Here is a 23470-nt window from a genome sequence, read left to right as displayed (position 1 = left end):
GCTGTCTCTGTATCCTGCTTGAACGACAGCCACGACAACACTACACCCTCCCTGTCGCCTCCCTCTCTCCTCACCTCCTACGCAACTCTATTCTCTGCTTAAGCGACCACAAGCAAAAGGGAAACAACTATTCTGTACACTAGTCGTCACCATGCAAAAACGACAAGGATATTACGCCTCTGAACTCCCTGTCGCTTCCCTTTCTCAACACCGTCCTGGCAACTCTGTATCTTGCTGAAATGACCAATAAAGAGATGCACGTAGTCTTTTTCGTCTCTCTCTCTCTCTCTCTCTCTCTCTCTCTCTTAACGAACACGTCACTTTTCCCTTTATCTTTTTTCCCCCAAGTTTATTTTTAGGGGAGGGGGTGTCCAACTCTCCCTCTTCTTCCCCGGCCACTCCCCCGCCCGGAGCTTTTGTTCTGGCGCTGACGAAGGGGCCATTTCACTCCTGGGGGGGACAGTCAAAGGCAATTCTGAGACGCACGGGCAGTTTGGTGGTTCGGTCATTAACGTGCTGGGTGAGAGAGAGAGAGAGAGAGAGAGAGATGAGGGAAGAATGAGAGGGACAGACAGTAGACAGGATAGTGAAGCAAGGGAGAGGATGAGGAAGGGTAATATAGGAGGAGGAAGAAGGAATGAGAAGACAGAGGAGTGGAGAGGAGAAGTGAAATGAGGAAGAGAGATGACAGAGGCTGGAGATGGAGCAAAGGGAACGACAAGAAACAGAAGGAGCAAAGAGAGAAGAGGAGACAAAAGAGAAGAGGGGGTAGGAAGGAGGAGGGAGAGGAGACAAGAAAGAAGGAAGGAGGAGGAGGGAAGGAGGAAAAAAAGGAGAGACCAGAGGAGAGGAAGAGAGAGGAGAAAGAGAAGAGGGACACAGAAAGAAAAAGGAACAGGAGATAGAGAGATAAGCAACAGACAGGGGAAAGACGAAGAAGAGAGGACGAGACAGGAGAGAAGAGGGAGAAAGAGAGGGAGAGAACGATGACAGGAGGGAGAAGGAATACCAATGAAAGCAAACGACAACACATCTATTGGTTCTTTCGAGGCTGTTATACCGTAAGATAAAATTAACGTAACTACTCTGTGACTATGACAAGGATAGCCAAACAGGAAGGTTCCCCGAGAAAAGGGAGGGGGCAGGGTGAGAAAGAGGAGGAACGGAGGAGAGAGAGAGAGAAGAGGGAAAGAGGAGAGAGGAATAGATGGAGGGGGGTGGAGAAAAGAAGCAGAGATAAAACAGGAGGGGGAAGGAGGAAGGAAGAGATAGATGAGGGAGGGAGGGAACAGAGGGGAGAATGAGGAGAGAGGGAGAGGGATGAAAGAGGATGGTGAAGGAGGAGACAGAAAGTGACGGGAGGTGTGTGTGTGTGTGTGTGTGTGTGTGTGTGTGTGTGTGTGTGTGTGTGTGTGTGTGTGTGTGAGAGAGAGAGAGAGAGAGAGAGAGAGAGAGAGAGAGAGAGAGAGGAGGGGATGTGCGTATGTGGGTAAAAGGAGAATGTAGGTAAGAGAGAGAGCGAGAGAAGAGGGGAAAGAAGGTAATTTTTTGGAGGCTGTCCAGTTCTCCGTCTTCTTCTCCTCCCAGCCGACAGTTTGACACGCCCAGGTAGTTTGGTGGATGGGTTGTTAGCGTGGGAGGGGAAGGGGAGGGGTAGGGGGGAAGGAAAGGGGTGGGTGAAAGGGAGATAAGGGGTGTGGGGGGAAACAGGAGGGGGAAGAGGGAAAAGGAAAGGAAGAAGGAGGGTCAGGGGTAGATAAGGGGTGTGTAGGGAAGGAGGAGGAAGAGAGACAGGGGTGAGGGGAAATGGGAGGCGAGGTGGGGGAAATGACAAGAGGAACAGAACATGGACAGAAGGAGTGGTGAGGGAGAAGGGGGAGGGGGGGGGAAGAAAAGAGTATAAATAGGATGATGATGATGATGATGATGATGGGGAGGAGGAGGAGGAGGAGGAGTGAGGGTGGATATGAGGTGACGAAAAAAAAAAACAGAATGATGATAACAAGGATTAGGAAGAGAACGCAATGCGGAGGGAGTGAAAGGGTAACGAAAGGAAATACGAGAAACCTTAGAAAACATACAGTTCCACGTACCGTAACTCTCCTCAAACAGCCAATTCGGGGAACACTCTCACCCATAACTCGTCCGTGCTCTCTCTCTCTCTTACGGATCTCTTCCCTCTATTCATTGTACCCTTTTCATCCCCTCATCACGGGCTCTTTAACATTCATCTGTTTCCCTTTGGAGTCCCCTGCCACCCTCGCCAAAACAACAAAATTCATCCCTATCACCACACACTTCAGTACCACCCACACACTTCAATACCATACACTCACAGTAGTGCCATTCACACTTCCGTACCATGCACACACTTCGGAATCAATACTTCACTGCCATCCACACACTTCAGTACCATTCACACTTCAGTCATATCCACACACTTCACTACTACCCACACACTCCAAACACATCCATCTACTTGTGGTTAGGTTACTACTCTCCTCTTTCTCTTTGATCTTCACAACTCAACCCTCTTCCATTTACACATTAAACAACCAAGGGAATATATCACACCCCTTCCTTTCCTCATCCCTACCCCTGCCTCACCTCTGCCTAATTCCACCTACCCCACCTCAATCTTCCCTCACCTTCCATACTCCTGCCTCACCCTTTCCTCATCCCACCACACCCCTGCCTCACCCTACGACCATCTTCCTCACCCCACCACACCCCTATCTCACCCCATCACACCCTTGCCTCACCTCCAACACCGCCCTGTTTCACCCAAACCATATCCCTGCCTCACCACAACACATCCAACCAAACCTCCCCTTTTCCACGTGCACGGGTATTAACACGTGCCCTGCCCTTGCCACGTGCACGGGTATTAACACGTGCCCTTCCCTTGCCACGTGCACAGCATAAACACGTGCCCAAGGACACCAAACAAGGCTACATCCAACATACAGACGTCTTCTCACTGTACACTATACACACCTTTATCATATACAAATACCCCCATCTTCTACACCCAGCATATACACCTTCGCCACATCCCCAATATATACACACTTATAATATACACACCCACCAAACCCCCGGCCACACACTTCACCCTCAGTTTATCCAATTATGTGCCCACCTACAAACAGGTAGTGCCAGGTATTAATGCATATATATACACAGTCATATAATGTATACACACACACACACACACACACACAATGATTAAAACAAATATATAGGGTGACCAGCTAGAAATACCAAGAAACATTCAATTCTCTCACTACCTCTACTGTCCACTCATACCCGGACGATTTTACCTTTCACTTTTTCACCCGATTATCACCGCCCCTGCAATGGTTCCTACAAGACCTCAAAAATTTCACTGATTTTATCGCCTCAAAAATCAAATCCTCCTTTCTACTTGCACCAACCTTTCACAAGAGAATCCTTTTTGCATTTAACAAACATGGGAAGCCTTCGTTTTCTCTCAGTTTTCTTGATGTATCTTTTTCTCTCGTGATATTTTAAAAACTATATTACTTCCTTTGCAAAATCAACTTCTCAGAATCTGGGTGTGTTGAACCGACTCTGCCTTTTCAACTCAGTACATATGCTAACCCAACAGAGAGGACTTAATCGCCCTTGTGTGGAGTACAGCGTTCATAAGTAAGGCGTTAACTAAATCTAACGCTTTTAAACAGGGTGGAATTATAGGCTGTTTATTTCAAATCCCTTCCTCTTACTGACTCCCTTCAGTTTCTCTCTGCTTTCCTCAATGTGGCATTCTTCTGTTTTTACTACTATGTAAAATTGGTTACTATTTTTTTTTACTTCGGTTGCATGCTGCCCCCTTCAATGTGGTCACGCAGCACTCAGACGGCTATAGACTGTACTCTCAAGGCTTTCTGTAACTTTCTCATGCATTCCTCTCAGTGCTTCACGTACCGGACACAACTGGTTAACTCTGGAACAATCTCCTTTCATCTATTTTCCCTCCTGCTTACGACCCCAGTCCTTCAAATGTAATGTGTTCAGGCATCTTGAAATGAGCAGGTCTGGATTTTTGGCTCTGTTACTTCATTTTCCTTGAGAGGGAAAAATATTGCACACTTTTAAGCCACTGGTTCCTTAATTTCGCTTAAAAAGTTTACATAAGAATTAACATAATACTCGTATCCAGTGTGTGCATGAGAGTTCAGACGAAAGAGAAAACGAGTGGAAGGATATATATATTTTTTTCTATTATTTTTCTGGGTAGAAGTATATAAGGAATAACCCATCACGAAGGCCATATTAACTCCTCCAGTTCTTTTTACCGCCAGACGAGTTTATTCAGCTTAGTGGACTTTTTCTTTATGTGGAATGATTAAAAACGACCCCAGATTTCCCATATGCGAAGAAATAAACACACGATAAACTCTCTCCTAAACACAAATAATATTTAAACTCTGGCAGTCTTTATAATTATACTTTTTAGTGTATCCCCGAGCTTCCCTTGATCATATACGCAACTGACAGAATATAAGCCGAGTAAGATTCTCTCTCTCTCTCTCTCTCTCTCTCTCTCTTTACGCATACTAACCAACGATTATCATGTTACACCATTAAGTACTTTGGATTTTCGTCATGCAGTTCCACACGATGATGCTCTATACTGTTCCTCTGGCTAATACCTCATGAAAAACCATATCAAAATAACAAGACAGGAACAAACTTCAAACTGCCAGTGCGATCCAATGAATTACAAAAATAAGAACAGCGTAGGACACACAAAAATAGTAGATTTATGTGTCTGGCTAAATAAACAAGATAATAAACAAGCCAATAAACAAGCTAAATAAACAAGTTGGCTCCACGGTGCACCCATCTGTCCACGCCATCCAGATCTCCTGACGCTTAAAAAAAAAAAAAAAAAAAAAAAAAAAAAGGTGTTGCATTAAGGCGCTGTGGAGGTGGTGACATGTGACCACCAGATGACACACACACACACACACACACACACACACACACACACACAATCCTCTCGCTGACACATCCACACTAACATGTACACGCATTCCACACACAAGCATATATACAAGAGACCAGGAACATACAGTCTCTCATTACAGCTATCAGCACACACACACACACACACACACACACACACACACACACACACACACACACACACACACACACAGGGTATCGAACTGAAGGGACGACTGGTGGGCTCTTGAATTTCCATACCTAATACAACAATAATCTGGCATCTCTCTCTCTCTCTCTCTCTCTCTCTCTCTCTCTCTCTCTCTCTCTCTCTCTCTCATCACCCCGTTTCAATTACCACTGTCCCTATCTTTATTCTCTCTCCTCCTCTCTTCCCTATTTATTGTGCTTGCTCACTTTCCCTCTGTTTCTCTAATTCTCCCATCTCCTTTGTTTAATCTGTTCCCCTCTGTCTGCCTGTCTGTTCGTCTGTATTTACTTCTGTTTTATTAACGATCTGGCTACCTCAGTGTATGTATCTTTGTATGTATGTATCTATGTAAGTATGTATGTATGTATGTATATATGTATGTACGTATGTTATATGTACGCTGTATGTATGTATGTATGTTGTATGTATATATGTATGTATGTACGTTGTATGTATGTATGTTGTATGTATGTATGGTGTATGTATGTATGTTGTATGTATGTATGTATGTATGACTACCTGTAAATCTTTTTGTTAGGGTCTGTCTATGAAACTACCTATCCATCAGGTTCTCTATCTATCCATTTATCTGTCTATCTAAGTGTGTCTGTGTCCATTAATCTGTTCTTCGGTTGCTTTTTCATACATACATGCTCTCTCTCTCTCTCTCTCTCTCACTCTCTCTCTCTCTCTCTCTCTCTCACCATTGATTCTTCCCTGCCATTACCTCCCATTTTCTTTATCGCTCCTACCAACCATCCAATTTAGGGCAGACTCAGGTATATTTATGGACGCTTAATTCAACACCTCAGTCCAAGGGCCTTTTATTTTTACTGGTACCAAGCGATTTTACTTAGCATAGAAGACCCAGATGGTAAAAAGGAGTACAATGGAAAGCAAACAGCAACATAACCTGATGGTCTTTTCGTGGGTGTTTGGTATAGGGAAGGTTGTAATTACCAGTACAGAGAAGGTGGAGGGGTTAATGCCATATCTGACCTGTCCGGTTCCAAAGGTCTCTCCTGAGCTGAATTAAATCGTCTGGAGGAAGCACGAATAAAATAAGAGAAGTCATCGTAATAAAATGATTAACTTGCAGGCATATATATCTCTTATTCGAACATTTGTCATCAGTATTACACCCCAAGGCTCCTTTGGCTCACACTCAGTTTAATAAAATACCAGTGCTATACCTGAAGCTGTAATAAACGAAAGTAATTACTGTCGCTATTTTCATTTCTTCTGTGGTGTACATATATACAGTATATATAATACACACACACACACATACCCACATATATATATATATATATATATATATATATATATATATATATATATATATATATATATATATATATATAATATAATATATATAATATCTCTCTCTCTCTCTCTCTCTCTCTGTATATATATATATATATATATATATATATATATATATATATATATATATATATATATATATATATATATATATACCACTTTTACATCTACAAGTCTTCCTATACATACAGATTTATCAATGACTCTAACAAAAACACCATGCATCATTCCAACCAACTTACAGTATATAATTATGTACATCTACCGCACTTACATACCCACTTATCAACTGTGCCCACTTATTCATCTACCTATTTATTTATCAATCTATCTAAGTCCTAACGAATCTCTACTTTCCGATTTACTGGCACTTCCTTGGCATCCCACTCCTCCCTGGCACTCCCTCTCCCCCTTCCTCTCTACATTACTTCCCCACCTCCCCACTCCTCCCCTTCCCTCCCTTCGTCTGTTTTCTTCTTCCCTTCTCTTCCCTTCCCACCGTCTCCTTCCCCTCCTCTTTACGATTTGTCTTCCCTGTCCCCTCAAGGTACTTCCAACTTTCTTTTCTCCTCTTCCCTCCCGTTCCTGCCCTTTAACCTTCTCTCTCTTATACTCTTTCCTTTCCTCTCCTACCTTTCCTCCCCTTCCCTCCTCTCCCCATTTCCCTTCCCATTGCACCTCTCCCCGTCCCCTTCCCTCCAGCAGTTCCTCCCATATTCTCAGGAAGGAAGGGGATGGGGCTGATGGGAAGAATGTGGTGGAAATACTGGTGATGAAAATATATGGTGATCTGTGTATTCGATGGATTTTTTTTTCTTACTCTCAGCGCCACACCCACGTCTACCCCAAGAGGATGGATGGGAGGGAAGGGGGGATGCTGGGAGTGAAGAGGTAGGGGAAGAGGCGTGAGGGGAACATTATGAGGATATAAAGAAGGGGAGATGAGGGGAGGTATAGGGGAAGGTTATAAATATTTAGAGAGAGAGAGAGAGAGAGAGAGAGAGGACTGGGGGCAGAAAGGGGAAGAGAGAAGGAAGGAACAGTAAAGATGAGGCGAACGACGAAAGAAGAGAGTTGAGGTGAGAAGAGGGGAGGTAGAGAGGGGAGAGCACCTGCCACCTGAACGTTGCCTCTAATTAACTCACCTGAGATTCCCCTTCACACCCCTCCACTCCCCTCCCTTTCTCCCCTCACCTGACCTCCCCCCTCCTTTCCCCTACCCCCACCCATGCCCTACCCCAACACCATCTCTCCCCTCTCCCCACCCTTCCTCTGCCTCCGCCTCTCCCCTATTCCCTGCCCTCCCCTCTCCCTTTCCCTTCCCTCTCCTTCTCTTCCCATCCCACCATCCACACCCCTCTCCTCTCTTCCCTCCCCTCTCCTCTCCCTTCTCCCATCCCTACCCTCCCCCTGCCCCTCCCTAACCTCTCCCCTCCCTTCCCCCTTCCCTCCCCTCTTTTACCACCCTTTTGGCTTTATTTGGATCTCCCCTTCTTTCCCCTCTTCTATTTCCTTTCTCCCTCATTTCCCTCCCATTTTTTTCTTCTTTCTTCCCACTTCTTACTCTCGTCTTTACTTTCATCTTCTAATTCCATCTTTCCTTTTCTTCCCTCTTCCTCTTCCTTTTCCTTGTCCCTCTTCACTCCATCTCTCTTCCTTTCCCATACCTTTTCCTTTCCTCCCTTTGGTTTTCCTTTTTCACACCATCCATCTTCTCTCCCCTCCTCTTCCCTTCTCTCCTCATCTCTTCCCTTCTCTCCTCTTCTCTCCTCTCCTCTTCCCTTCTCTCCACTTCTCTTCCCTCCTCCTTTTGCCCCCTCTTCTTTCCTTCCTTTATTTCCTCCCATTTTTTTTCTTTTTCTTCCCTCTTCCTCTCCCTTTCCCCTCTGTTCTCCCTTCCTCCTTCCCTCTTGCTATCGTGTTCTCTTTCCCTCTTCTCTCCCCCTCTCCCTTTTCCATTTACTCTTTCTCCCTCCCTTCCCGTTATCTCTTCTCTCCTTCCCTTCCTCCCTCTCCCTCTCATCTCTTTTCTCCCTCTACCTTTTTTCTCTTCTCTTCCCATTCTCTCTTCCTCCATCTCTTCTCTTTCCTCTCCCACTCTCTTCCTATTTCCCTTCCTCTTCCTTTGCCCACTCCTCTCTTTCCTCTTCTTTCACTCATTTTAACGGTGCATTTTTACCTTTCGCCTCAGGTCCTTGCTTTCATATTTTTTCGTCTTTTTGTTCTTTATTCTCTTGTATTCTTCTACCTTCTCTGTTTCTCTCCTCATCATTCCCTCTCCCCTCTTTATTCCCTGTATCATCTTTCGTTCCTCCCCCCCTCCCCTCTCTCTCTCTCTCTCTCTCTCTCACATAAACACACACACCACTCGCTTCTCTTTATCTTCCCTTCCATCCTCTTCCTTTTCTCATATCCTCCTCCTCCTTTCTTTTTTAAATTTTCCCTTCCACCAGTTTCTTCTTCCCATCCCCTTTACTCTCTCTCTCTCTCTCTCTTTTTCTCCGCATTCCCGTTTATCTTCTCTACTTCTCTCCTTCCTGTTCCTCTTCTTCTCTTCTACTCACTCCATTTCCCCTCATTATATCATCTTTTTTCTCCCAGTTTCGCCTCTCCATCTTCTTTTCCCTCCCAGCCCATCCTTCTCCCACATGCCTCCTCCCTCCTCTCTCCCTCTCTTTCTCTCCCTCTTCCTTCCTTCCTTCTTTCCTACATTCATTCTCCTCCCTGTTCTTCCATCTGACTGTTCCTTTATTGTCTCCTTCCCTTACTCTTCCCTCCTCTCGCTCTCCCTTCCTCTTCCCTCTTTTCCGTCTCCTTTCCTCTTCCTCCCTCTCTTCTCTCCTTCCTCCCCCCTACATCTTTCCTCCTCTCTCCTTCCCTTTCTCTTCCACTTTGTCTCCTTCCCTTCCTCTTCTGTCTTCTTCCCCTTCCCTCCCCGCCTTCTCCTCCACATTCCTTCCCACCCCACCCCCTTCCCACGTGACAGACGGGGAAAGACAGGTTAATGCCTTCAGCCAGCCTCCCCAACTCCCCTCTCCCCCACTTCACTCCCCCTACCCCTCCCTATGACCCCTTCTCCTCTCCCCACCTAACTTCCCCCACCCCTCCCCATAACCCACTCCCCTCTCCCCCTCCCCTTGACTCACTCCCCTTCACCCACCTCCAGTCACCCCTCTCTTGCTTTCTCCCTTCTACCTCTTTTCCCCTTCCTCCCCACCTCCCTCCCAACCAGCATTCTTCAATCCCAAATTTCCCCTCCTTCTTCCTATCGCAGTTCTTCCATTCTTTCTTCTCCCTCCTTTCCCCCCTCCTCCCAATCTCCCCCTCTTACCCCGATTTCCCTCCCCCAAACCTTCCCTCCCCCAATCCCCTATTCTATCTCCTACTTCCTTCCCCCTCCTCCCCACACCCTCTTCTTTTCCCAATCTCCGTGTCCCATAGCTTCCCCTCCCCACCCCTTCCCCCACTTTCTCATCCATTTATTCCCCCTTCCCCTTCCCCTCCCGCTTACCTTCACTCCCCCACCCCAAACCTCCCTTGTTTCCCCCTTTTACCACCCCGACGCCCCATCCTTCTTTTTCACTTCCTCTCCATCTTCGTCCCTCCTCCTCTTCCCCCTGTCTTCTCAATTCTAACCCTCCTTCCATTTCTCCCACCACTCACACCTTCCCCTCCACACGCCTCGCCCTCCAACCTACATCCTTTCTCCTCACTTCTCTCCCTCCCTACCTCTCCCATCGCTCCACACTTTCCTCTTAACTCCATTCCCTTTTGCCCATATTCTTCCTCTCGCTACCTCCCCTTCCCCCTCCTTCCCCTCCCTCTCTCCCCTTCCCCTTCCTACCTCATTCCCTCCCTCCACAGTTTTGTCTTTTTTTTTTTATTATGGCATTCCTCGCTGTTGCTTTTCTCTTTCCGCTCCCCTGATGTCTGTCTGTTTCAATTCCCTGCTTTTTTTTTGCCATTCTCTCTCCCTCTCTCTCTCTCTCTCTGTGGGCCTAACGGACACTCCGTTGGCGTCTTTTTTACGCACGTCGGTCGAGCGGAATTGGACTGGTGATGGGTGGTAGTGATGATGATGATGATGATGATGATGATGATGATGATGATGATGATGATGATAATGATGATGATGATGATGTTCTTGTTGTTGTCGCTGGTGGTGGTGATGGGTGGCGGCGATGACAAATCTGATGATGATGATAATGATGATGATGATGATGTAGCTGGTGGTGGTGGTGGATGTGATGACGACGACGAAAACTTTTGTCATTTTTTTAATCATTTTTTTACCAGCTGTGATCATTTTTTTTTTTTTTTTAACCTCGTTTTTTTTTTTTTTTTTTGGGGGGGGGTGGGGGGGGCATTTATCCGCGTTCCAAATTCGAGTGACATTTTGACCGACACATACTGACACACAGACAGACAGGAAAGCCAGCACACACACACACACACACACACACACACACACACACAACCAAGGCAAACAAATGGCATTCACAATATTAATCTTACAGCTTCCGGGGTAATAACAATAAAGACAACAATAAACAATAACATAAACAATAACAATAAACAACAGATTTCAACTCCTGTATATACAACCCCCCCCCCTCTCTCTCTCTCCCTCTCTCTCTCTCGGGTGAGGCAGGTATAGGTCAGGGTCATGCTAGAGGTCACACAGCATAGAGGTCAAAGTGTATGGCATAACCTGTAAGAGTGTCGCCCTTATGCACATCACTCATCTCCCTTTCACCCCTTCTCTCTTTCATCCCAGATTCCCTCTTTTTTTTCTCTCTCTCTCTTTTTTCGTCCCATATTGTCTATTTTTTTATCTTTTTTCTTTCGCCTCTCTTTTTTCGCTTCTCTCTTTCATCCCAGATTCCTTTTTTTTTTTTTAATTTCTTTTCCTTCATCCCAATTTTTCCTTTCTCTCTTTCTTTCTTCTCTCTTTTCTCTTCTCTCTTTCACTCCATATTATCTCTTTTTAAAATCCTTTCTCTTTATCATCCATTCTCTTTTTCATTCCACATTATCTTTTTTATACTTTTCTCTCCATCCTCTCTCTCTTCCATTCCATATTCTCTCTTTTTATTCTTCTCTCTTTCATCACTTTTTTCTCTCACTCCATAGTTTCTTCTTACTCTTCTCTCTTTCATTCTCCATCCTCTGTCCTTTTATCCCCCCCCCTCTCTCTCTCTCTCTCTCATTATCATAATTCTTTCCTCCCTCCTCTCTCCTTATCTATTTGCAGTCCTTCCTTTCTTATTTCCCTCTCCTCTCGCCTCTTTCTTCCCTCCCCCTTTCATCTCTCTCCTTCTTTATCATCCCTCCCTCTTCATCTCCTTCATTATCACCTCTTTTCATCTCTCATTCTCTTTATATTCTTTCCGTGACAAATTGAAAGCAATCTCTCCACGTCATTCAGGTAACATCATTTTCTTTTTTATTGTCTGACTTTATTGTTTTGCATTTTCAGAGAGAGAGAGAGAGAGAGAGAGAGAGAGAGAGAGAGGAGTTGGAGGTAAGTGAGGGGTCCCCGTTCTTTCCTTCCTCCCTCTTCTGTCTCTCTTTCACCTCCCTCTCCTTTTGTTTTTGTTTTTCTCTTTCTTCTATCCTCCCCTTCACTCTCTCTCTCTCTCTCTCCCCTTTCCTTTGTCTGTCTCTCTCTTTCCTTTCTGTCCTTTCCCCTCTCCTTCCCTCTCTATCCCTGATTTCCTCACCATCCATCTTCCCTCTTCCATCCTTTCCACAACTTATCATTTTCCCTTCCTTCTCCTTCCCTCTCTGTCTCCAATCCTCCTCTCTCTCTCTCTCTCTCTCTCTCTCTCTCTCTCTCCAATCCTCCTTCTCTCTTCTCCTTCCCTATCTGTCTCCCACTCTCCTTTTCTTTCTCGTTCCTTCTCCTTTCCTCTGGGTCTCCAATCCACCTCTTTTCTTCCTCCTCCTTCCCTCTCTGTCTCCACTCCCCCTTCTCTCATCTTCCTCTCTCCTTCCACATCCTCTTTCTATTTTCCAGGTCGTCCTACGCCGCTCCCCTCTCCCCTTCACTCCTTCCCTTTCTTCTCATCCTACTCTCAATTTGTCTCTTCCTTGTCTTCTCCCCTTCCCTCTCCTCTTTCCGCCTCACCTATTCATTGTATTCATTCTTTTATACTCTTTCCCTCTCTCTCATCCATCCTTCTATCTTTTCCTTCCACTGCCTCCTCCACCTTCCATCCTCCTTCCACCCTCATTCCCTTTTCCACTTACCTTCCCAGCGTCTTCTTTAATTTCCCTTCCTTCCTCCCTTCCTTCTTCTTGTTCTTCCTCCCCGTTTCTCAACCATCTTTATCTGTTTTCCTTCCACCCCCCTCCTCCTCCTTCACTTCATTCCATCTCCCCCTCTCTCTTCCTTTCAGTTCCTCATCTTCTCCCTTCCTTACCTTCTTCCTTCTCTGTCGTTCATCCTTCTTCTTCGGTTTTCCTTCCGTTTTCCCTTCCTCACACTATTCCATTCTTTCCCCCTCCCTTCCACCCCTCTTTCCCCTCTCCTTCCCTTCACCTTACCCTCCTCTATTACCCATTCCCCTCGCCACCCCTCCTCCCCATCCCCTCTCCCCTGCTAACAACTCCCCACTAAATGACCTAACGTAATGTAAGCAACGTAGGTACTAGTTTATAGACCTCTAACTTGTTCCCCCCATGTCTATCTCTCTCTATCTCTCTATCTATCTCTTCCCCTCCACTCCCATTTCTTCCCCATTTAGCCTACGTCCCTCCCTTCTCCCGACACCTCCCCTTCCCCTCCGTTTTTCTCCACCTTTCCTCCAACTCCCCTCTTTTCTCTTCCACCTCCTTTCTCTGTCCTTCTTTCTCTCCCTCTCCATCTCCTCCCCCTCTCCTTTCCTCTCTTCCCATCCACTACCCCTCTCTCTATCTGTCCCCTCTTTCACTCCCCCCGTCCACCTCCATTGCCACTCATACCCTGCTCTCGCTTCTTTTCTCTTCCTCCTTCCTTTCTCTCTTTTCTTACCCCTCCCCCTCCTCTCCTCCATCTCCCCCCCCTCCTCTCTCCTCCCCTCCTCCTGCTACCTCTCCCCTCGCTCCCATTTTGGCTCCTCCCTCAATATTTCACTCCCCTCACTCCTCCCCTCCCTTCCCTTTCTCTCTCCATCTGTCTGTCTGTCTCGTTTATTTCCCTGTTCGTTTTCCTTATCGTTCTCTCCTCCTCCTCTTACCACACACACACACACAACACACACACACACACACACACACACACACACACACACACACACACAGGGCGCGGATGCCATACAGGTGCCGCGAATCAACACATCCAATTAACTAAGAGGCTTCATGAGGAGAGTATCAGACCACCAAGATTAGTGGAAGTACACACACACACACACACACACACACACGCTATAAACCCATAATCCACCTACTATGAAGGCTAAGTCCACAGTTTTTTTTTTTTTTTTTTTTTTTTTTTTTTTTTTTTGTCCGACTCAGGGCATAGGCTCCACAGCCTGCTCTCAAGGCCCAGTAGTCCTCCTACATACCATACTCCTCTCTACATGTCACCACTTCGGCACTAACACCCACCGTCCATATTGAATACATGCTAGGGCTGTCTCATACAGGACTGGTGTATTGGTATTAGCGGGGGTACTTTTATGACATGTCGGCGGGTCATCTGGTAGATCAGGAAAGTCTGCTTTCATGAAATTCAAATCCTTAAACTGTTCCCTGCCCCAGCCGGGATTCGAACCTTGCTTCTTATATATCTGCTCACCTACTGTATATATCAATCATAATATGTCTTACCTACCTACCTATCTATCTTTCGCCGATCGATTGACCTTGCCTGCCTAACAACTGATCTATTTACCTATCTACCTACCTACCCACCCATTTATCTATTAACTATCTATCATTCTATTCCCCTACCTACCTATCTGTTTCAGTGGTTCCAAAACATGGCCACAGAGTATTCCCCACGCGAGCCATGGGGTATATTGCGTATCTGGATTCACTGGTGAGAGAACTGGATAATCATTCTCCTGTGGCAAGATTTGTGATGAATCGTCTTTCTTCAATCATCTTGTGCAAAGCGTACCCGGAGGCAAGGCAAGATGACTGTCTAGAATTTCGAACTGACTTATCGCCACAACTTTACAATCAGAGAGTAGTGGCTGGCGGAGTTTAGGGTGAGAATGAGAGGCCACAAATGACTGGCTGGCTGTGTGTTCATGTTGGTCTGATCTACCTGCCTCTACAACGATGTTTTCCAAGATGTTAGGCGGCAAACTGAAAGGGTGTAATCAGTTCCACATGGATGATTATCTTTTCTGTGCCCTTAATCTTTTTCAGCTGATGATAACCGTGCGGCTAGAACACAGTTTCAACACAAATACTGAGCGTTCAGTTCACTTCCAGAGTATTCTTTCACGTGCATCTGTGTTTAATTAGACCAGAAAAAAATTAAATCAAACATGCTAATTTGAGCAGGGTTGCTTTGCTTCTTCAAATGATGCTGTAGATGCAGGGCCGGGGATGTTACCGTATTTTGTCAGGGGGGCAAAGAACGGAAATGTCTGGGAACCACTGGTGTCTCTGTCTTCCATCCCTTCTCCCACATCTCTTTCTCCTCTCTCCCCACCCTCCCAGCACTGTTCTCCGCCCTCATTAACTCCCCACAAAGTATTCCCATGTTGTTCATCCTTTTCCCAGCCCGCAACACTCCCCACCTGCTCCCCATTACTCTCTCCTCGTCCTCCCTTTCTCTTCCTCCTATTCTTCCCAATCCTTCATGCCACTTCTTCCGATACGCCTCCTCTCCCCACTCCCTTACCTCCATCCTTCTTCCTGCAACTTTCGCTTCCCCCTCTTTCTTCACTCTTCTCCCCATTTCATTCTCTTCTCCTCTCTCTTCCTTCTCCCTTCGCTTCGGTCTCTAATCCCCCCGTCTTCCTCCTATTCCTACCTTTTCTCCTCTTCCCTCTTCTTCTTATCCTTCTTCTTGCCTCATTGCCTTCTCCACATCCTCCTCCTTTTCCCTTTTTTCCTATCCTCCTTCTGTCATCCTCACTGCATTCTCCCCATTATCCTGCTCTCCTCCCGATCACACCAGCACTCCCCATCTGCTCTCTAACTTGCTCCCCGCCTCCCCACTAACTTCTCCCCCAAGTTAGGCCATCCCTTGCCCCGTTACAATAGTGCTTCGCCAAGGACCCTACCCTCACCCACACCCCCATCCTACCCACACAGACACACACCCACATCCACACCCTCTCCCTACCCACACAGACACACACTCACATCCACACCCCCTCCCTAAATCCGTACACAATCTACCCAAAGCCGCATACCCTCCACATATCCATACACACCCCACCCACAGATGCATAACCTCCCATGTCATATCCACACACACACGCCCAGCCTCCACACCCACTCACATCCGCATCCACACATACTCCCGACACCCATACATGCCCTCCCCACACCTGCTCTCAGATCTATACACGCCCTAGCCACTCACACCCCTCCCCCCTCCCTCTCACACACACACACACCCTACCCACACAACCTCGTTAAAGACACACACACACACACACACACACACACACACACACACACACACACACACACACACACACCGCGGAGAGAGAAAGAGATAAAACAAAATCAAGCTATCTATCTCAGCTCACTGAGCTCCCCTGATTCCATTCCAAAGTGAGAGAGAGAGAGAGAGAGAGAGAGAGAGAGAGAGAGAGAGAGAGAGTGTGTGTGTGTGTGTGTGTGTGTGTGTGTGTGTGTGTGTGTGTGTGTTTAGAAAAAAATTCTAAGAACATTCCCATTCTCTACATCTAACACCCACACCTACACACACACACACAAAACCTCCTTTCGTACACTCTCTCTCAGAGGAAAAGACAGAAACAGAGATAAGATATAAAACTAACACCATTCCAACGCACTGCACGCTCCTGATCCCATTCCGAGAGAGAGAGAGAGAGAGAGAGAGAGAGAGAGAGAGAGAAACACCACTCTTATCGAAGGGTAAATACAGAAAGATAAGATAAAAAATAAATCTCTATCTTGTATCTGTGCGACTCCTGATGCCATGTTAGTAGTGTCCAGTGATAGCCAGCATCACTCACACACCCACACCCACACCCACATATCCACACACTTTCCCCACACTCCTACACACACACACACACACACACACACACACACACACACACACACACACACATTGTCAACTCTCATCACGCCGCTGGGGCAGGGAACAGTTTAAGAATTTGAATTTCATAAAAGCAGACTTTACCGATCTACCAGAAGACCCGCTGACATGTCGTAAAAATACCTCCACTAATACCAATACACCAGGCCTGTATGAGGCAGCCTTAGCATGTATTCAATATGGATGGTGGGTGTTAGTGCCGAAGTGGTGACATGCAGAGGCGTATGGTATGTAGGAGGACTACTAGGCCTTGTGAGCAGGCTGCGAAACCTAAACCCAGAGTCGGACAAAAAAAAATAAATAAATAAATAAGAAGAGTGAATAAAATGACAGACCTTAAAGCAATCTTAACTCACAGCATCACCCTAAGACAGATAAAGAGAGAAAAGAGCTACTACGACCTCTTGCTTCACCCTAAGACAGAGATGGAGACAGCTTTAATTTCGTCTCTCACTTTCTGTTTATATATCTTTCTCCATCTATCTTTCTGTATCTCTGAACCTCTGTCTGTCTATCTGTCTATATCCATCTATCTCTCCATCAGTATGTCTCTATCATTTACCTATCTGTCTAATATGTCTGTTTATGTATCTTTGTCTCTGTCTATATATTTGTCTATCTATCCACATCCACACCATCGACATCGCTGGCATGGCATTACAGTTGCAGTGAGTAGAAATAGCTTTAAATCTGTCTCTTATCTCTCACTTTCTATTCCTACTCACTGCTACTATAATGCTATGCCAGCGATGTCGATGATAAATAGATATAGATAGACAGACAGACGTTCAGAGATACAGAAAGACAAAGATATATAAACAGAAAGATATGAAGAGATGTAAATACAGAGAGAGACAGACAGACGGATACACAGTTAAAGCTAATCTCAGTTAAAGCTATCTCTACTCACTGCGCCACCCTCAGGCCGTTCCAGCAGTGTGCGTCTTGGGCGGCGATGGCTGAGCAGTGCGTCTCCGGCAGGCCCGCCCACCAATGCCTCGCGCCCTCCACAGCACTCACAGCAGCCCGCACAGCCTCGCCCAGCCCGCCCACACCGCCCTCACCCGCTCCCCCAGCACCACCCACACCATCTTCGCCTCCAGCCGCTGTGTGGGGGAGAGAAAACGGGATGAGTGAGAAATGGATTATAGAAAATGGGGTGAGAATGGTAATATCGATGAGAGAGAGAGAGAGAGAGAGAGAGAGAGAGAGACTGTAGGATATGACATTAGATGATAACTGATAAATAGTTAAAGTAGGAAACAGGAACTGGAATTTAAAATAATTATGGGGTCACAGAAAATGGGAATCGCTGGAATACAGAAAATAAGAAAAAAGGGAAAAATACAAAGTAAGAATGAGAAGAAAAAAAAAACGAAAAGAAAATTCAGGACAATGAAAAACGGGAACTACTTGCTGACATGAGAGGGTAACTATGCAAGCGAAAGAGCAATGAAAAGCAACGGAAAAAACAAGAAAAAACACCAATCTCATGTTTTAAAATGCTACTGATAAAACGAAATAAATCACCTAAAAACCTCAATACGAAAAAAATCATAATACGGTAATAATACAAACTAAAACATATTATTTCAACCCCTTTACTGCAAGATCTCACTCCAGACCTGAAAAAGAAAATGGAAAAATCGTCAAACGCCAGGCTGGTCCGAAAATAGCGATTCTTATTCACCCGGTGTGCTACAAGGATGGCTCAGTCTGCTGGTGTGGGCGCGGGTGTGGCAGTGGGAGCAGGAGATGAATGAATGATGCAGTCCCAGCAACACGAGAGAAATGTCAGTGTATAGAATGAGTTAATGGGGATTGCGTCTAACCCCTTCGGCGAAAAAGGTTACTCCATAGCTGAATAAAAAAGACAAAAAAAAGAATGAAAGAAGAAAAGAATGAATGAAAGGAGTCACGAACAGTTGGAATGTATACTAAAAATAAAGACAATATTCTTAACCAAAAAGCCTTCACTCACCAAATAATAATTAAAAAAAAAAAAATAATAATAATAATAATAAATGTAGGTATTCCAGGTAACGCTAGACGATTTTATTCAGCTGAGTGAGTCATAGGAGCCCCAGCTAAAAAATTACAAGACTATAATGGATAGTTATGGAAGATGGTATCCACTGTACTATTAAAGGAAAGGAATAGTGTTTGAAACTCTCTCTCTCTCTCTCTGTCTCAGCGGGGATGCCATCAGGACCAGGAGCCGATAAGACAATGACAATGCCGATACTCTCTCTCTCTCTCTCTCTCTTTCTGTTCTCCAGCATCCCTACCTTTCTTCAGTGTTCCTCCTTTTCCTCCAAGCCTCCTCCCTTCCCTTGAATCCTCCTCCCCTTCCCCAGGCATTACTCCCTTCCCTCCAAAACTTCTCCCTTTCCTCCAATACCCCTCCTTTCCTTCCAACACCCCTCCCTTCCCTCAAATACTCCTTCCTTCCCTTTAATACTCCTCCCTTCCCTCCAGTATTCCTCCCTTCAATTCAATGCTCCTTCCTTCCCTTCAATACTCCTCCCTTCTCTCCTGTACTCCTCCCTTTCCACCAATACTCCTTTTCCTCCAATATTCCTCCCTTTCATCCAATACTCCTCCCTTTCTCCCTTAATTACCTCTCATCTTCCTTCAATACCCCTCCCTTTCCTCCAGTTTCTCCAATACCGCTGCGCCTTCTCGTAATAATCCTCCTCCTTCTTATCATCATCATCATCATCATCATCATCATCATCATCATCATCATCATCATCACCACCACCACCACCAACAACAACAACCATCGTCGTCATCATCACCACCACCATCACCACCATCGTCGTCATCACCATCATCATCGTCCTCTTCCTCCTTCTTCTTCCTCCTCTTCCTTCGCTATTGCACAGGCCACTCTCCCCGTGTTAGTGCGAATGAAAGGAAGATGATGAGAGGGATGACGAGGCGAGAAGATACGAGGGAGGAGGAGGAGGGGAAGAAGAAACGATGACTTGGAGGAGGAGGAGGAGGAGGAGGAGGAGGAAAAGGAGTGAGGGAATAGGAGGAGGGGAAACGAGAAAGAAGAGGAAGAAACTTTAAATGAAAAACTTTGGGGATAAGTCAGTCAGTTAAATCAGTCAGGAAGTCGGGATTAAAGCCAGTCAACCAATCACATCACTCACACAACCAATCAGTTAGTCAGTCAGTCAGGTATTCAGTCTAGTCGTCAGTCACTCAGTCATTCACTCATTTATTCATTCCTCTTTTCAGTCTCTAGTCAGTCAGTGAGTACGAACGAAGCACATACGAAAGCAGGCACTAACAGACCAACTGATTCTTTCGTGGCTGCTTTTTGTAAGGTAGGTTCTATCCAACTTAGTCTCCTACGAGTTAAAGACAAGGATAGCTAGGCAGGAAGGCGCCCTCGGTCATTAAGCCAGTCTGCCAGTCAGCCAACACGTCAGTCACTCTACTATTTACACAACCTATTTGATCAGTCAGCCAATCAGTCAGTTACTATGTTATTCAGTAATTAATTCGCCTGTCAATAAACCTCCCAATCAGTAAAGGTCATTGGGTGAGTGACTGAATCGGTGAGTCGGTGAGTGAATATTTAAGTAGGTTACAAGAGTGAATGAACGAGTGAGTGAATGAGTAAGTGTAAGTAAATGAGTGAGGGAGTGAGACTGAGGGCTGAGGAATGACAGGGAAGTACTGAGAGAGAGAGAGAGAGAGAGAGAGAGAGAGAGAGAGAGAGAGAGTCTCCTCATCTCATCTGCTAACTTTTCACCGCCTGAAATTGAGAGTATTCAAAGTTAATCCAGTGTTCCTTCTCCACTGTCTTTCTCCCTCCTCTCTCCACCACCATTTCCCTTCATTTTATATCTATCCCTTCACCTTCATTTCCTCTTTCTCTCTCCTCTCTCCAGCATCATTTTCTTCATTTTTCATCTCGTCCTTCATTCTCTTCTTTCTCCCTCCTCTCTCCATCTTCATATTACTTCATTTTTTCCGTCTCTCCCTCGCCTTGACCTTGTTCCTCCCTTCATAAAATGTCTTATTTATTTTCCTTCACTCTTTTCTTCCCTCCTTCATCATCTTCATCTTCTTTCTCCCTTCACAGCCACATTTTCATTTTTTTCCCTTCCATCTTCATCTTTTTCTTCTTCCTCCAGCAACAATTACCTTCATTTTTTTTCTCCCTTCTCGTTATTTTGTCTTTTTTCTCCCTCAACCACGATTATTTTTTCGTTTATCTTTTCTTCCCTCTTTCATCCTCATCTTTTCTTCTTTCTCAGTTCACCATTTTTGTTTATTATGCATCACTTTCCCTTTCCCTCCTTTATCTCCATCTGCTCTACCTTCTCCCTCCACCATCAGTATCTCCATCATTTCCTCTTCCCTTACCACTTCCTTCATATTTTTCTCTTGCTTCGTCTTCATGTTATTTCCCTTATAATAGTCTTCACATTCATTCTCTTCCTCATCTTCACATTTCCTTCTGTTATTCACCTTTCTTCAGCTTCCCTCTATCATCATTACCTTTTATTTTTCATTTTCCATCCTTCATCATCATCATTTCGCCTTCCATTTCCTCCCAAAATCACCCTTCCTCCTTCCTTCTACCTCATTAACTTTTCCTCCTTCCTTCCTTCCGTCTTTTACTCGTCTTTTCTATTTGGTTCATCCAGTTATCCCTCTCATCATCCCTTCTCTTTCTCTCTCTCTCTCTCTCTCCAACACAAAATCACTCTCCCACACCACACAAAATCACTCCCACACCACACCACACAAAATCACCCTCCCACACCACATCACACACCACACAAAATCACCCTCCCATACCACACCAAGGGCATTAAACGATAGGCCCTGAAGATCCCGCATCGAACACTTTTCAACTTATTCTTTCTTTCTATCGTCAGTCGTTTTTATGTTGATTTAGCGAGATTTATAGAACGAGAAGAGTTAGAGTTAGATTTAAACTTAGCCAGGCAGTCCATAGAAGGAGGGGGGGGGGCTTCTAAGCAAAATAAAATAGTTTGATGTTAGCTGGTATATGGTGAAATGCGTCCACGGGCTGAAAGGGTGTTAATGTCACCTTATATTTATGTTTTATTTCCCATCCCATCGTCAGCCCCATTTCTTCCACTTCATTTACGCCTTTCATGCTTCACCCCCCCCCTCTCTCTCTCTCACTCTCTTTCGTATCTTCTCTATCTTTCATTTACTTTTCTCATTCTTCTTTTCCCTTCTTCCCTCTTCCTCCTTTCCTCCAATTTAATCTCTCTCTCTCTCTCTCTCTCTCTCTCTCGTATCTTCACTGTCATTCATTTACCCTTCTCATTCTTCTTTTCTGTTCTCCCTTCCTCTTCCCTTTCTCCAATTTAATCTCTCTCTCTCTCTCTCTCTCCCATGTCATTTGCCTCCAATTCTTCTTCCTCTCTCATCATCATCATTCCCTCATTTCCATCCCTTTCCTCCTCATTTCCTTCGCATTTTTCTCTCCCGTCCCTCATCTTATCACACCAAGTGGGGAGTGAGAGAGAGAGAGAGAGAGAGAGAGAGAGAGAGAGAGAGAGAGAGAGAGAGAGAGAGAGAGAGAGAGAAACAGACAGACGGACAGACAGATTGTGTGTGTGTGTGTGTGTGTGTGTGTGTGTGTGTGTGTGTGTGTGTGTGTGTGTGTGTGTGTGTGTGTGTGTGTGTGTGTGTGTTTTCAATATCTAGGTGCTAATGAGAATGTCGGAAATAAAAAGGTTTAAACATTCTCTCACTCTCTCTCTCTCTCTCTCTCTCTCTCAATTTATGTAAGCACTTCCTCCTTAACCTTATTTATTTTTTGTCCCTCCCCCTTCTTCATCCCCTTCCTTAACTCTTTAATTAATTTCCAATCTCCATTAACCTCCTTCTCTCTTCCTCCTCCACCTCCTCTCTCTCTCTCTCTCTCTTTCTCTCTCTCAGAAATTTCCTTGATGTTTCTTCTTCCCTCAGATATTTTCATTCTCTCTCTCTCTCTCCCTCCCTTCCTTCCTCCCTGCCAATCACCCTACCTCCCTTTTTTCCCTCCCTGTCTTCCTCCCTGGCTCTATCTCCTTCCCTACCTCAATGTTTTCTTCCTGTTTCCTGCTTCCCTCCCTGTTTTTCTTATACTTTCTATGTCTATTTCCGTTTCTGCCTCTCTACGTTCCTTTCCTTTCTGCTTTCTGTCTAACCTGCTTCTTCGCCTGCCTGTCTGTCTGCCTACCTCCCCAGTCTGCCTGTCTGTCTCCCTCTCTCCTTCGCCCTACCTGCCTGTCTCCCTTTCTTCCTTCCTTCTCTTCCTGCTTTCTTACCTACCTCTATTTCTTCCTCCTTGGTTTCCCTCTCCCCTTTTTTTGCACCTCCTTATATCTCTACTTGTCCCATCGCCCAATATCATTCTAATTGTCTTCTCTTCTACATCCCTGCCTCTTTGCCTACCTCCATCTCTACCTTCCTTCCTTCCTTCCTTCCTTCCTGCCTGCCTCCTGCCTGCCTGACTCCTTGCACACGATATACTGAATGGTCCCTGATCGTTCCTTACGTCTCACATGCAAATGACACCATCACACCAAGCGCTGTGTGTGTGTGTGTGTGTGTGTGTGTGTGTGTGTGTGTGTGTGTGTGTGTGTGTGTGTGTGTGTGTGTGTGTGTGTGTGTGTGTGTACAACATAAATACTACCTTCACTACAAGTACCGTACCACAACAATCACAACTACCA

The 23470-nt window shown here is 45.4% G+C and overlaps 1 protein-coding gene across 1 annotated transcript in view; it reads right to left on the bottom strand.

The window, feature by feature from the left end:
* Positions 1–23470, bottom strand: part of dally (division abnormally delayed protein) — a 386642-nt gene that overhangs the window by 11543 nt on the left and 351629 nt on the right. Inside the window, exon 6 of the mRNA XM_080266884.1 lies at positions 17659–17854. Coding sequence (XP_080123010.1) covers positions 17659–17854 — 196 coding nt within the window. The remainder of the gene's footprint in view (positions 1–17658; positions 17855–23470) is intronic.

Source organism: Coenobita brevimanus, chromosome 22, assembly GCF_032717465.1.
Source record: "Coenobita brevimanus isolate Jiangsu-jjx chromosome 22, ASM3271746v2, whole genome shotgun sequence".
Lineage (NCBI taxonomy): Eukaryota > Metazoa > Arthropoda > Malacostraca > Decapoda > Coenobitidae > Coenobita > Coenobita brevimanus.
This window is presented reverse-complemented; position numbering and strand designations above follow the sequence as displayed.